Here is a 16,455-nt window from a genome sequence, read left to right on the forward strand (position 1 = left end):
AGCCATTCCCAGCATTGAAAAACAAATTGTGCATTTTTTGGAAAAGGGGATTTTGAGAGAATGTCGTAGCCCCTATAATACCCCAATTTTGCCAGTAAGCAAACATAGAATGGATAAGGATGGAGATCCTGAATATAGATTTGTTCAAGATTTAAGAGCAGTGAATGAGCATGTAATTGCCCCACACCCTGTGGTGCCGGATCTTAGTTTCATCTTAACCCAGATTCCAGTATGGGCGCAGTATTTTACAGTGCTTGATCTTACTAGAGCTTTCTTTAGTATTCTGATTGCTGAAGAAAGCCAATCAATTTTTGCTTTTACTTGGCAAGGGAAACAACTTACTTGGACGAGGTTACCACAAGGTTTTACTAGTTCACCAACGATTTTTTCCCAGATTTTGAAAAATGTTTTACAAGATTTAGTTTTTCCAAGAAAATCTGTCCTGGTGCAATATGTTGATGATTTGTTATTGGCAAGTAAAACTGAGAATGATTGTATTCGAGATACTGAATATCTGTGTATTCAATTTGTTAAAAAAGGACACCGTGCATCTCCATCTAAGTTGCAGTTTTGCAAACGGCAAGTAAAATATTTAGGATTTATATTAAAGCCCGGAGTACGAGAAGTGGATCCTAAAAGAGTCCGAGCAATTCAAGAAATACCAAGGCCAGTGACGAAGAAACAGTTGAGAGGATTCTTGGGACAGGTAGGATTTTGCCGTCCTCGGATACCAGGATTTACTGAAATAGCTAAACCTTTTCATGAAGCAACCCGAAATGAGGAAATAGAACCAATTGCTTGGGGTACTGAGAGAGAGAAAGCCTTTTGTACTTTAAAGGCTGCACTCTTATCTGCCCCGGCGTTGGGGCTTCCTGATTATTCAAAACCTTTTAGATTATATTGTGATGAAGCAAAAGGGGTTGCAAAGGGAGTGTTAGTACAAGCTTTAGGACCGCATGAAAGACCTGTTGGTTATTTTTCTTCTACATTAGACCCAGTGACTAAAGGAACTCCTTTTTGTATTAGAGCAATAGCAGCTGCAGCTGAAATGCTTGAGAAAACTAGAACAATTGTTTTAGGTCGTAGAAATTTTAGGAAGTAGAAATTTTATTAAAGCAATATGCGGAGAAAGCTTTGTCTCCGCAACGAGCACATAGATATGAAATAATTCTTTTATTGGCTGATACTTTGAAATTGGAAAGGTGCAACACTCTAAACCCTGCAACTTTAATGCCTTTACCTTCTGATGGAGAAAAAGATAACCATAACTGTGCTAATCTTGTAAAAGAAATCAGCAAGCCACGAGATGACCTGAGAGATCAACTTTTAGATAACCCCGACTTGAACCTCTTCACGGACGGCTCATCTTACTACGAAGAAGGCCGAAGATGTACTGGTTTCACCGTTACCACGGAAACCCAGGTACTGCTGGCAGGATCTTTGCCTGCACTTTTGGGCACACAAGGGGCAGAAATAGTTGCTCTTACTGAAGCTGCAAAGTATGCAATTGGAGTTAGAGTTAACAATTATACAGACTCTAAATATGCCTTTGGTGTATGCCATGCTACGGGGACTTTGTGGAAGGAAAGGGGTTTTCTGACTTCGGCAGGAAAGACTGTTGCTTACGGACAACAGATCAAAGACCTTTTAGGGCGATCCAACTGCCCTCTGAGATATCTGTGATCTATATAAAGGCACACACACAGAGACAAGACATGATCGCTAAAGGAAGTTCTCTAGCTGACCAAGCCGCTAGAGCAGCAGCACGACAGGTCGTGTCCATTATTTCTCTGTCACAACTTGGAACAACATTGGAGCTCCCTGATATGAGTAAGCTGTACAAAGACCTCCCAGAGGAAGAAGAATAGCAATGGACTCGGTTGGGAGCCCAGCGGCGAGAAGGGCAGTGGATTCTGAACAACAAACCTCTCCTGCCAAAAAGGTATTTATTACCGATAATGCGGTGGCACCACGAGAGGACCCATGGGGGACCGGAGAGCCTCGCGCTCCGCATCCAGAGACTTTGGGCAGCCCCGGGAATTTATGCAGCAGCGAAAAAAATTTGTGAAGGATGTAAGCTTTGCAGACAATATGCTTCAGTGCGAATTAAACCTCCCGCTGGGAAAAGACCACCAGCCACCTTTTCTTTTCAAAAACTCCAAATTGATTATACAGATATGCCAAAACCAATGGGGTATTCTTACGTGTTAGTGATTGTTGATCAGTTATCAGGATGGGTGGAGGCTTTCCCGACTAGGAAAAATGATTCAAAGGCAGTGGTAAAAGTCTTGTTGAAAGAGATCATTCCAAGGTCTGGGGTGCCTGAAGTGATTGATACAGATCGAGGGAGTCATTTTACAGCTGCTATTCTGATACGGATTTATAATTCTTTAGGAATTTTCAATAGATTTCATACTCCACATCACCTGGAATCATCTGGACAGGTAGAACGAATGAATAGAACATTAAAAGAAAAGTTAGTGAAAGTATGTAAACAAACTGGTTTGAAATGGCCTGAGGCTCTAAATTTGGTTCTGTGGGATATTAGGAATACTCCGAGGCAACCAATTGGAGTTTCTCCAGCTGAAATTCTTTTTGGGAGAATACTTGCTGTTCCAGGTATGTATGTGCCAGCAAAGACTAGCCTCTTGGATGGAGAAGAACAGGTAACACAATATCTTTTGTATTTACAAAATTCTTTTTCCCAAATGCGTAACCATGCCTATTGGTATCAGGGAATAAGCCCTGAAATTCAAGTTCATAATATACAACCAGGGGATAAAGTTTATATAAAGTACTTCAAAAGAAAGAACAGATTTGAACCAAAACGGGAAGGACCTTATACTGTTTTACTAACTTCTTTTTATGCCATTAAGGTGTTGGGGCAAGAAAATTGAATTCATCATTCACATGCCCGCAAAGAATCTGAAGCGTAATAGACAATTGTAAAGTATTACTTCTGTTTGTATTTGTTTGCATTTTACCCTGCAGTGATACCTTGTGGACAAAATTTGCATTGCGCTATCGAGATGCCCATACCAATAGAACTGTTATTACATATAGTGATTGTTCTTCTCAACTTTCGGGCCAAATTACAGGCTTACAGAGAAAGCCTGGACAGGTCATTTTTTCGAGTAGTCATCTGAAGACCACAACGAGAGGCCCTATTTATCCGCTGTTCAATTCTCTCGAATTCTGTGCCGATGTTAGAAGTAGATGTGACTATTTATGGGATACTTGGTCCGACAGCTATGGCTTTCTTCAACGGCGGTGGGGACGTGGCATTCCAAGAACTTATCCTGTGTATCATATTCACCTTCAGGAACCAACATGGAGAATTGGGACATGGTGCTTTGACCATCAAATGCAGAAAATTCATGATAATGGAGACTGGTGCTGTCATCGATTCTATTTATCGAGCAATCATTTTTCTTTTAAATTCAGGGTTGTAATAATCAATTGGGAACCTGATTTGGGGAGGAATTTTTGGCACCGTCACATAGATTATTCCCATTCATATCATAACATGCCATCTTTGAATGTGTCAAGACAGTTGGTGCGGAAACCTAGGGATGTTCACCAAGTAGAGAATGCCTGGACCAATAATATGCACGTGTCACTGATGAAATCTTTTACTGAAAATCTAAATTTAAGTGAGTGTTGGATTTGTGTTGCTCTGCCAAAAACAGTGAATCAAGGATTTCAATTAGTAGGAATTCCAATCCCTAGAAGTGCAAATTGGAAAAAGTATTGGTATAATACTACTTTTTCTGAATTTTATGAAGAACAAATTTGGGAAATTAAAGTATCAAATTCAGGAGACTATTCACAGGTCCACTGTGCACAGAGATGTTATCCCCCAAGTGTTGATAACCAACGCTTATGCAAAAATCATTCATTTGTGGGAAATTGGACCCAATGTCAAAACATGACTTCTCTTACCTCAGGATTGCATTTAAGTTGGCGAGCACCTGAGGACTTGGGTATTTTTTAGTTATGCGGAAACAAAGCTTACAAAGCTCTGCCTCCAATCTGGGGAGGAATCCGTACCCTAGGAGTTATGTCTACAGATTTAGAAATTCACCCAAAAACTGTCTCAAGTGCAACATGGCATAGAACTTTTTTGACTTGAATTCGGAGAACACTAAATCCCTTGATTGAAAGGCCAACAGGATTTCATTCATTTGTTAGATGGCTGATTCCGTCTCTGGGAGTGAGCGAATTAGAGAAAGCAGTCTTAAATGTCTCTGGGGAAATTGAAAAATTAGCAAATTCAACTGCACATGGACTTTCTACTCTCCAGAAAGAGGTAACCGAACTTTCAGAAATGACTATTCAAAATCGAATGGCCTTAGATATGATTCTGGCTTCACAAGGTGGAGTTTGCACTGTCTTAAATACCAGCTGTTGTATGTGTACTGATTGATCAGGAGAATTAATGACAGATGTCCAAAAAATTTGGGAAGTTAGTGCCACGATGCAACAAATTCAAAGGGATGATACTTCCTGGGGATTTTCTGATACCTTTTATTGGTTAACATCTTGGTTTCCAAATTTGGCTACTTGGGTGAAAAAGTTAATTATAATAGTACTTGTTGTTATAATTGCAGTAGTATGTGTGATCGTGTTGCTTCAATGTTGTTTGAGTTGTATTTCTAGGATAATACAGAAGATAGAAAAGGAAATGTGGAGTTATCGATAGATCGCAAGAGTGCGATGAAAAAAAAAAGGAGGGAATGTAAAAGGAACTAGGCCTTAAGCCTCATTGTTTTTAAGATTATTTGCTTTGTTGCATAAGACTATTCATATTAGACATATAACTAATGATTAGAAATTGGTTTAGAAAAGATTAATAGAATACAGGTGCATTCTGAAAAATGAGCTGAGCTCTCCCTATGGCACATGACTCCATTCCGTCAGAGAAATACCTCTATAGTCCACCCTGAACATCATGAGGAGGGACAGGTTCCATTGCCCTTAATTTGGGCATCAGCTGTCATTTCAGTTGGCCAAAGGAAATTCCCAGGAGCTGCCAAGAAGAGGCGCTCAGATGTTGTCCTGTCTCTATATCAGCCTGCACATAACTTTGATCTGTCTCTATTACCTGCACATCTCTTTGACCACGTCTGGCACCTCCAATGTCACCAGACATTTGCATCTGAACACCTCACTCCTGGCCTCCATCACCATTCATTAGCATGGGAGCTGAGACAAGGAGCTGACATGCAGGTGCCTATTTAATGCAGACCTGCACTGAGGCAAGAGGAATCCCACCTCCTGTGGGTTTGTGGTGGCATGGGAGGGAGCTGAGTCCCCCTCCAGCCCCAGGACTACAATCCCAGCATGAGATGCCTCCATGGACTCAGCTGGCTCCCTTCCCTCAGCAGGGCTAAAGGAGATCCCTGCCTGTCACTGTGTGCGTGTCCTGCCCAATGATGGCACAAGAAAGAGGCTGCCCAGGGAAGTGGCTGAGTCACCATCCTTGGAGCTATTTAAAAGACACGGTGTTTAGGGACACGGTGTACTGGTGGACTTGCTAGTGTTAGGATCAAGGCTGGACTTGATGATCTTAAGGTTCTTTTCCAACTGAAAAGATTCTATTGTTCTTAGAGAAGTTGATTCTTGGACCTAAGTCTGTCTCTCAGCAGAGCAATGACCCTGCTGGAAAGCAGTGTCTCTCCCCAGGTGAGGGAGGGAACATCAGTGATTGCTTCAGCCTGTTTCCCAGGAGGTTCCCCTGGAGCCCCAGGGACACCTGGAGGGAGCCCAGAGAGGGAAGAAAAAGTGTCACCATTGGCTGGTCCTCTGCTGCTGAGCTGGGCTGGGCTCCTGGAATGGAGGGAGCTCCTGGCAAGCGGGCAGCGCTGCAGAGAGACAGCTCTGCCCAGGAGCAGGGCTGGGGGCACTGCCTGCAGGCATCGAGAGGAGACCTGCAAGGCAGAGAGACCTTAAAGGCAGTGTGGAGTGGGAGGATGCTGAGAGCTCACTGGGGGAGAAATCTTCACAGACCTCTGCATGGTAAGTCTGTGGGTGCAGGGCAATAGAGCTTCAGTTCCTGCAGGGATCTCCGAACACTGGCACATCTGACAGTGTATGGGATCCGGCAGGAGGACTGTCTTTGTTTCTCTGGTGTAGAGGAGAAGGATGTGCTCCAGACCAGGGTTCCCTGCTGCACAGTCAGAGGGACAGGGCATGAGGACTGCCTTCTCCTGGCACCAGCTGCAGGGCTGTGAAGCCAGGTGTGCATCCAGGGGAGCCCAGGGCTGTCCTTCAGAGCAGGGTCCTGGTGTTTCAGGGGCTGAGTGGTGGAGCAGGGACTTTGCTGCCTGCCAGGGTCAGCACTCAGCCTGCGCAGGGAACTCCCCATGACAGTGTGGGGAGAAGGTGTGGGTGAAAGAAACGATCCCTGGAAGGGCAGAGCAGGGTGCTTCTGCTGTCGAGAGGGTGCTGCGTGGGTCAGGTTTTCTCAATGTTCCAGCTTAGCCCTGGGCATTTCCAAGGGGACGTTCAAGGAGAACATCAAGGCAGCATTCTCCTGAAGGTAAGAAGTCTTTGCTTTGAATTTTTATCATCCTGGTCTGTGGGTGGGCAGTGTGACATTAAAATTTATTTCTCCCCTCTGGAGAAGGTACCAAGATTCCAGTTGTCCTTAGGACATGCCTGAGGTGCTCCTTAGCCCCTGCACTCACAGAGATGCCCCTGGGCAGTGCCTGGCTGCCTGGAGGGGTCTGCAGGATGGAGCAGAGTACACAGTGGGTGGGATGGAGTCTGTGAGCAGGGACAGGGAGGAGACAAGGGGATGGAGAAGCAGCTGCTGACAGGGACAGCTCCAGGCAGCAGAGACAGGGGCAGGGAGTGAGAGGGAGCTGCTCCCAGCAATGCCATGAGAGGGGGGATTCAGGCACATCCCTGCCATCACTGGAGAAAACCCGTGGTCTTTCCTCCCACCCAGCAGAGCCTCTGCCCTTACGGCCATGGGGACTCAGTCACCTTCTCAGTGGCTTAGCCCTGAACAGAAGAAATTATCAAATGCCCTACCATCTGTCCCTCTCCTGCCTCCAGCAGCAGCAGCACTGTAGCATTTGTGCATTTTGTTCCTCCTGCCGCTGATCCTCTTTTTATTATCAATGGACTGGAGTGGGGGCGTGGGATTTAGGTGCACTTCACAGAGCAAGCCTGTTGTCTTGCCATGCAGATTTGTCCATGGGAGTGAAGTGTCCCAATCCCCTCCTAATCTCCAGGCTCCCAGTGATACAAATGACAAAACTCTCCTGTCAGGACACCCCATCTTTAGGACATGTGCTTCTTTCCCTGCCTCCTTAAGTGAGGGTGGGAAACTGGAACAAAATACACAAAACAAAATCCCCTCGGCTCTTCTCTGCTGTTGCCTGAATTGGGAGCGAAAATGCTGAAAAGCTCTTTGATATAACAAGTGGATTTTATCTGTATATCAGCCAATGTCCCCATTTACCTCCTGCTCTAGGGCAGGACTGACTCCTCAGGAGCTCAGAGCAGAGCCCGCTGCTCCCAGTGGCGCCCTCAGTCAGCACCAACATCAACCCATGAAATGGACTGCCAAAGGTCTTCCGGAAGTACAAGATGCAGCTTCAGTGGGGTTTCTTTGTGAAATGCATTAGCTTTTGCTCAGAGAAGTCTCTTCTAACTTGTCACCATCTTTCCGTCTTGAACAGTGCCCCATGCCCGGAAGAAGCTGATGTCCAACAGCAGCTCCATCACTGAGTTCCTCCTCCTGGCATTTGCAGACACACGGCAGCTGCAGCTCTTGCACTTCTGGCTCTTCCTGGGCATCTACCTGGCTGCCCTCTTGGGCAATGGCCTCATCATCACCACCGTAGCCTGCGACCACCGCCTCCACACCCCCATGTACTTCTTCCTCCTCAACCTCTCCCTTCTTGACCTGGGCTCCATCTCCACCACCGTCCCCAAATCCATGGCCAATTCCCTGTGGGACAGCAGGGTCATGTCCTACTGGGGATGTGCTGCACAGGTCTTTTTCTTTGTCTTCTTCATCGCAGCAGAGTATTGTGTCCTCACCATCATGGCCTATGATCGCTATATTGCCATCTGCAAACCCCTGCACTATGGGACCCTCCTGGGCAGCAGAGCTTGTGTCCGCATGGCAGCAGCTGCCTGGGCCAGTGGGTTTCTCTATGCTGTGCTGCACACTGCCAATACATTTTCACTACCACTCTGTCAAGGCAATGTTGTGGGCCAGTTCTTCTGTGAAATCCCCCAGATCCTCAAGCTCTCCTGCTCAGATGCCTATCTCACGGAAGTTGGGTTTCTTGTGCTTAGTGCCTGTTTAGCATTTGGTTGTTTTGTTTTCATTGTTTTCTCCTACGTGCAGATCTTCCTGGCCGTGCTGAGGATCCCCTCTGAGCAGGGACGCCACAAAGCCTTTTCCACGTGCCTCCCTCACCTGGCCGTGGTCTCCCTGTTTGTTCAGCACTGCAGCGTTTGCCTACCTGAAGCCCCCCTCCATCTCCTCCCCATCCCTCGATCTGGTGGTGGCAGTTCTGTACTTGGTGGTGCCTCCAGCAGTGAACCCCCTCCTCTACAGCATGAGGAACCAGGAGCTCAAGGATGCCCTGCAGAAAATGACGAGCGCATGCTTTTCAGAAGTAATTAACTGCCTGGTTTTTACTACAGAGCATACATAATGTAACTCATTAAATACCCAGCCTGCCTTCTCAGGTTCTTGGGCGGGGGGGGGTGGGGGTTCTTTGTTTTTCTTGTGATCATTTTGTGCTCAATGAAATTTTATTATACATCCGACATGTAATTCACTGTCTACCTGTAGAATTTGACCTAGAGGCTGTGTAAATGAGGCACAGTTCTCGCTCTGTATTTCAACACAATAAATTACACTGCAGCAACTTGTTTGGCTAAGATCCTTCCTCTGAGAACCTGGTGAAGTAGCAGGGCAGTGCCTGTGTGCAAGGGGAAGGGGAAAAGAGTCTCAGCACAGCAGCACGGCCAGGGAGCACCAGTGCTTGGTCTTGCCAGAGCTGCTCTCTCTCCACTCCCACACTCTCCTTCTGAGCCCCTGGCTTGGTGTAAGGCCTGAGTGCTCTGGCAGCTCGGTCACAGTCCTGCTGTGTGGCAGGACTCTCAAGGAGAATCTTGGTTCTGAGGAATTGCTCTATTTACACTGGCTTTGTCACTCTATGCCCTGCCCCGCTGACAGTTGGGACCAGGGGTTCCCTCAGCTGCCTTCCTTGTGCTGACAACACATTTAGAGAAGCCCTTCTGGGTGCCCTCCCCATGCATGGCCATTTCCAGCCACCGCTGAGCTCTGGCTTTGCTGGCTCCATCCCTGCGCCCACAGGCCAGGTGTCTGTCTGCCTCCTGGGCAGGCTGTTCCCCCTCCAGCCTCCCTGCCACTTCCTTCTCCTGTTGGACCTCCTAAGTCAGGGGGGGTCCCTGTTCATCCATGCTGAACTCATGCCAGGCCCTGCTCAACTCCCTGTGCAGCATCAGGCTGTCTTCTTCCTGGGCATTGAGGATGTTGTCCCTGAAGATCCAGGAGGGATGCACAGCCCCTTTGTCCTCCAGGACAGTCCAAGCAGAGCCTTAGCTAACGGAAATCAGCTCTCCTGCAGTCCCGCACTATCATTCTGCTAGTTGTCATACTTCTCCACCATCTCATGGTGGTTGCAGCCATGGCTGCTCTCCTCCTTCCCATCCCCAGCCAGATCCACCCTGTCTGTCAGGAAGAGACCAGCCCTAGACAGCTCATTGAGTGTCTCTCTCAAACTGCTGTCTTGCAGACCCTGCAGGAATCTCCTGGCTTGCTTGTGCCCAGCCCTGCTGCTCTCCCAGAAGACGGTGGGGTCATTCAACTCACCATGTCATCGAGGACCTGTGACCATGAGGCTTCCTCCAAGGCAAGGCTCTGTGCATGCCAGCCTCCCCTTTGCACAGAGCTCCCCTCCACCTCCTCACCCTCCGCCTGCCTTCCTGAGGAGCCCTTGGCACCCATGGCTGCCCTCCCACCACTCCAGCTGTCCCACCAGGGCTCTGCAGTCCCCGTGGGCTGGGGGAGCGCGTTGCTGCCTGCCCAGCAGAAACGAGAGTGCTGGGGAGGGGAGAGGAGAGGCAGGTAAAGGGGAAGGGTTGTGGGAGGTTGTCTGGGAGGTGACTCCTGTTGCCAGAAGAGGATGATGCAAGGGGAGGCATCATAGCTGGGGTGTGGATTTTGAAGTCACTTCTTAGGAAACAACCTAATTGGCCAGGTGCTGAGTCAGGCCCAGTGATGTCACCTGGAGTGTCGGAAAACCCACCCCACAGCGCTGAGATCTTGGGAGAAGGGAGATGCAGAGGAAGGTGAAGATGGCATGGCTGTGAGATGGGGTGTGAGGCCATTTCTTTTGCAGTAACCTGAGTGACTTGTGGCAGGCAGGCAGATACTGTGATATTATCAAGCGCATCAGAAACCACAGCGAGACACAGATGACACCTCATGCAGTGGAGAGGTGTAGATGTAGGCAAAGGCAACATGGCTGCGCTGTTGCATGTGAAGTCACCTAGTGACAGCAATGTAATTGGCCAGGAGCAGGCAGGCATCATGAGGTCATCAAGGACACCAGATGGGAAGGCAGCAGAGAGTTGACTGGGCCCCTGGTGAGGCCCTGCCCTGGGGTGAAGCCCCCTGTGTGTGACATGGGAACCTATGGGACGTGGCAGGAGAAATTGATGGATGTGACAGATAACACTTTATCACAACACAACATCTTACTGGCATCATGGAGACATGGTGGGTTGGCACCTATGACCTCAGTGTTGGAATGGATGGATAGAGGCTCCTTAGGAAGGAGAGGCGGGGGACACATGGAGAGCGTGTCCCCCTCTATGTCAATGACCAGCTGGAGTGCAAGGAGCTCCAACCTGGGGATGGATGAGGAATCGACCGAGAGCTTATGGGTCAGGAATAAAGGGAGGGGAGGGACAGGTGACATTCTTGTGGGGTTCTGCTACAGGCCACCCAACCAGGAAGACCGAGCAGATGAGGCCTTCTATAGACAGTTAGGAGCAGCCTCACGTTTACAAGCCCTGGTCCTCATGAGGGACTTCAACCACCCTGCTATCTGTTGGAGGGACAACACAGCAGGGCATAAGCAATCCAGGAGGTTCCTGGAATGCGTTGATGATAACTGCCTTCTCCAAGTGATAGAGGAGCCAATGAGGAGAGGTGCTATGCTGGACCTTGTTCTCAGCAACAAGGAGGGGCTGGTGGGGAATGTGAAGCTCAAGGGCAGCCTTGGCTGCAGTGACCATGAAATGGTGGAGTTCAAGATCCTTAGGGCAGCGAGGAGGGTGCACAGCAAGCTGGCTACCCTGGACTTCAGGAGAGCAGGCTTTGGCCTCTTCAGGGATCTGCTTGGTAGAGTAGCATGGGATAAAGCCCTGGAGGGAAGAGGGGCCCACGAAAGCTGCTTAATAGTTGAGGATCAGCTCCTCCAAGCTCAGGAGCCATGCATCCCAACAAAGAGGAAGTCAGGCAAAACCACCAGGAGGCCGGCATGGATGAACAAGGAGCTCCTGGACAAACTCAAACACAGAAAGGAAGCCTACAGAAGGTGGAAGCAAGGACAGGTAGCCTGGGAGGAATACAGAGAAATTGTCTGAGCAGCCAGGCATCAGGTTAGGAAAGCTAAAGCCCTGCCAGAATGAAATCCAGAAAGGGACGTCAAGGGCAATAAGGAAAGCTTCTGCAGGTATGCAGGGGATAAAAGGAAGACCAGGGAAAATGTGGGACCTCTCTGGAAGGGAATGGGAGAGCATGTTACCCAGGACATGGAGAAGGCTGAGGTAATCAACAATGTTTTTGCCTCAGTCTTCACCAGCAAGTGCTCCAGCCACACCACCCAAGTCACAGAAGGCAAAGCCAGGGCCTGGGAGAATGAAGAACCACCCACAGTAGGAGAAGATCAGGATCAAGGCCATCTAAGGAACCTGAGGTTGCACAAGTCCACAGGAATTGATGAGATGCATCCACAGGTCCTGAGGGAACTGGCAGATGAAGTGGCTAAGCCACTATCCATCATATTTGAGAAGTTGTGGCAGTCCAGGGAAGTTCCCACTGACTGGAGAAGGGGAAACATAACCCCCATTTTTAAAAAGGGAAAAAAGGAAGACCTGGGGAACTACAGGCCAGTCAGTCTCACCTCTGTGCCCAGCAAGATCATGGAGCCGATCCTCCTGGAAACTATGCTAGGGCACATGGAAAATAAGGAGGTGATTGGTGACAGCCAACAAGGGCAAGTTGTGCCTGACAGATTTGGTAGCTTCTACGACTGCCTTAAGGCGTTGGTGGATAAGGGAAGAACATTGGACGTCATCTACCTGGCCTTGTGCAAAGCATTTGACACTGTCCGGCACAACACGCTTGTCTCTCAATTGGAGGGACATGGATTTGACGGATGGAGCACTCGGTGGATAAGGAATTGGCTGGATGGTTGCACTCAATGAGTTGTGGTCCAAGGCTCTATGTCCAAGTAGAAAGCAGTGATGGGTGGCGTTCCTCAGGAGTCAGTATTGGGACCGGTGCTATTTATAATCTCTGTTGGCGACATGGACAGTGGGACTGAGCGCACCCTCAGCAAGTTTGCCGATGACACCAAGCTGTGTGGTGCGGTTGACACGCTGGAGGGAATGGTTGCCATCCAGAGGGACCCTGACAGGCGGGCCTGTGCAAACCTCATGAAGTTCAACAAGGCCAAGTGCAAGGTCCAGCACGTGGGTTGCATCAATCCCAAGCACAAATACAAGCTGGGCCTTGAGTGGATTGAGAGCAGCCCTGAAGAGAAGGACTTGGGAGTGCTGATTGAGAAGCAGCTCAACATGACATGGCAATGTGAGCTCGCAGCTAGAAATCCAACCATATCCTTCACTGCATCAAAAGAAGCATGACCAGCAAGTCAAGGGAGGTGACTCTCCCCCTCTACTCTGCTCTCATGAGACCCCACCTGGAGTACTGCATTCAGCTCTGGGGCCCCCAACATAAGCAGGACCTGTTGGAGAGAGTCCAGAGAAGGGCCAAAGAGGATGATCAGAGGGCTGCAGCATGTCTCCTATGAAGACAGGCTGGGAGAGTGGAGGTTGTTCAGCCTGGAGGACAGAAAGCTCTGGGGAGAACTTAGAGCAGCCTCCCAGTACCTAAAGGAGGCCTACAAGAAAGGTGGAGAGGGATTTTTTTCCAAGGGCATGTAGTGATAGGACAAGGCGGTGGTGGTGGTGATTTTTTACATGTGATAATGTTGTCGTCCCCTTTCTAATACACTGTCTGCTTTGCTTTTCTGACCAAGTGGCTCTGTAAATGAGGACCTGTGCTCCATGTGTGTTTAAACAAAATAAAGGGCCCTGCAGAGAGGTGGGTTTTTTTTTCCCTGGGATCCTTCCTTCAAGGCCTTTTTGGAGCTGCAGGGACCATTCCTGTGTGCATAGGTGGAGGGGAAAAGAGTCCCGGCATGGCAGCACTGCCAGGGAGAACCAGCATTTCTCTTTCCACTTCCACACCCTCTTTGAGATCCCTTGCAGTGGTATAAGGCCTGAGTACTCTGGCAGATTAGTCACCCTCCTGCTGTGTGATAGTCCTGTGACTGCAGGCAGGGACAGGCAACGGGCACTTGTGTGACAGAGCTGGCTTCCATAACAGCGTTTCCATAAAGAAAGGTGATCTCCTCAGGGCAGTGCCTGAAGGCTTAGGTCTTTTTCCAAAGGGTCTGCCCTGTGCCCGTTTTCGCTGGACATCCTGGGGAAGCTGCCCCAGGGCAATCATCCTCAACTAGCCCCTCACAACCACCGTTTCCAGCACTGGCCTGTCACCCCAGCTTGGAGAGGTTCTTTGTCCCTCCATGGAAGGACACTGAATGAGTAGGTCAAAAGTCCATGTTTGCATTGCACAGAGGAGATGTAAGCATGCACAACATGGACGTGAAGCAAAATGAACCTGAGTGAGCACAAACGCCATCAGCTATACCTGGGGGTTCCATGAAGGCTTGTGGCACAGACAGTGCCTCAAGGTCACTTCACGTTGGGAGTAACATCCATGGGAAACAGCCTGAATGCAGCACTGGGATGTGCTTCCTGGAACTGAGGTCCCTGTGTCCGTTCCTCATGACAACGGGGCATCTCAGAGGAGTGCAGAGCAGGGTGATACACCGCCGGGCTGAGGTGCTTCCCAGCCTCTGGGAGTGGCAGCAGGAGGCCGGAGAGACACTACGACTCCTGCAGTGCGCTGCCTCTGTGAGTGATGGGGAAAGACTGCGTCTCTGAGCATCCCTGGGTGCCTAAGGAGTCCACGAGGCCAACTCAGGTGTGGATGCCTAACAGAACCATGACATTTCTGTGCGTGATTCCAGGAACAAACCCCTTTGGCCCAGTGAGATTCATCTCAGCTGCCTTGGACAGGCTCACTGCAAGTGCTCCTGTCTGCTATGTCACCCTTAGCTGTGATTCCGGATTGTGGTCTCAAAAGTGCCAGAGCAATCAGAGAGGTTCTGGGGTCCTTGGAAAAGGCAGACGTCAAACCCATCTTCAGGAAGGGCAGGAACTAGAACTGGGAGAATGACAGGCTGCTCAGCCTACCTCCGTCCCTGGGAAGGGGGTGGGACATGTCCTGCAGCCATCTCCAGGCACTTGAAGGACAGGAAAGGGATTGCTGAATCAAAATGGGCAAAGAAAAGAAAGGCATGGCGTGTACATGGAATCTTGCAAGGCCTTTGACATGGTCTCCCGTGGTGTCCTTATAGCGAGATTAATGCTGTCTGGGATAGAACTGGACGTTGGCTGGGAAGTTGGCTGGATGATCAAGCCCTATGTCAGTGGTACAAAGTCCTCTGTGCAGCCAGTTACTAGCGGCATCCCTCAGTGACCAGCACTTGGGCCAACACGGTTGAACGCCTTTATTATCGCCCTGTATCATGTGACGGAGTGCACTTTCAGCTCCTGTGAGGATGATACAAAGCTCGGCAGATGCCTTGAACAACCTCACCTGGTTCACCCTGCCTTGAGCAGAAGAGTGAGGCAAGATGAAGTTCAGGGCTCTCTTCAAGCCTGAGCTATTCTATGGTTCACTGAATCTTTCCCTTGGAGAGGATTTTGAAGACAGAATAGGCAGAGGAAGAAAAAAACAAAAGAGACAGAAGAGATACAAAGTGTGTCAAAATAAATACAGGAGTTCCTGTGAAGAATGTTTCTCCACTGAAATCGTTAGTAGAAAATATATTTGAGAAATTTGTTAAAACAAGCATACTTTTATCTGGTCAGGTCCTGGGCCATAAGGAGCATGATGGATGGGAATGGTATTATGAGGCCAATTCTGTCTGAAAAACTCATAATGCAGTAGGAAGGCAATGGCTGTGAAGGGGACTGTGAGGTCAGTTCTGTCTGTGGAGGTGATAGGCCAGCAGCAGGAACATGGCTGGGAAAGTTCCTCTGCCAAAGCACCCCATAGGCCCTATCCACCAAGAGGGCTTGCGTATGGGTTGTCATGTCCATTCCGCCTGACTACATGATGGGACAGCAGCAGGCACATGGTCGTATCTATCCGAGAAGCTGAAAGGCCAGCAGCTGCCATGTGATTTAGAAGATCATGGTGAGGTTGCTTCTCTCTGGCCAGGTGAAAGACCACAAGAAGGCCAACGGGTTGGGTTCCCTGCTTGAAGGGTAGTTTCTGAGATGGTCGAGCTTTCCTTGGGAGTAGGGAAAAGCAGGAGAGAGAAAAAGAATGCCACAAAGTGGAACTTGGCAGGTGGAGATTGGATGTCAGGGTAAGGAAATGTCACTCGAAGGGTAGTGCTGTGGTGCAAGAGGTCACCCAGAGGGAGTCTGGATCAGCCCATGGCTTTGTCTTTCAAAGAACAGCCAGTGAGGGTGGAGACACACCAGTGAAGGTACGGAATTGCTGAGCGAGAGCAGGGTGGGGAAATGAGATGGGTGTCTACAGCCTGCAGGGACAGAGGGGCAGGTGTGGGACAGTGTGGAGCACCCTGTGGTGGAGATGGCAAAGGGTGTTGGCAAGGCTGGAAGGCACCAACAGAACCCAGATCTTTGTCCCCTTGGCTGTGGCAGTTGTCTGCCACCGAGGTCTATGAGAAGACATGTTGTCGTCATGGCACTGGGCTTTGCTGCCTCCTTGGAATCCCCTGGGGAAGCTGGAAGTTGTTGTACCATTGCTGTCCTTCCCTCGGCCTTGCACACCCCGCATCCCACGGTCCCAGGAGGAGCCCTGAGCTGCGTGTGAGGGACAGGATCCCCTTCCCATTGGCTTGAGGTCAGGGCTTGGCCTTTGTGCTTCATAAAGCAGAGCCAGGGTTTTCTCAGCATCAGAGCCACCAGCACAGTGCCTTGGCCTACCTGGAATCACAGCCTCCAATTATCTGCTCTAACAAGTCCATGGGGAGGTTTTGTCAGTAATGGCCTTCAGTGGGG

General features: G+C 49.3%; 1 protein-coding gene across 1 annotated transcript; it reads left to right on the top strand.

The window, feature by feature from the left end:
* Window positions 1-8,059: 8,059 nt before the first annotated feature.
* On the top strand, window positions 8,060-8,579 carry LOC128138611 (olfactory receptor 14C36-like; the record flags this gene model as incomplete). The annotated part of the gene is given in 2 exon segments (XM_052779808.1): window positions 8,060-8,464; window positions 8,466-8,579. Coding segments are annotated over 2 exon segments (519 nt in total), but the record flags the coding sequence as incomplete, so codon positions are not given.
* Window positions 8,580-16,455: the final 7,876 nt, after the last annotated feature.

Source organism: Harpia harpyja, unplaced genomic scaffold (assembly GCF_026419915.1).
Source record: "Harpia harpyja isolate bHarHar1 unplaced genomic scaffold, bHarHar1 primary haplotype scaffold_65, whole genome shotgun sequence".
Classification (NCBI taxonomy): domain Eukaryota; kingdom Metazoa; phylum Chordata; class Aves; order Accipitriformes; family Accipitridae; genus Harpia; species Harpia harpyja.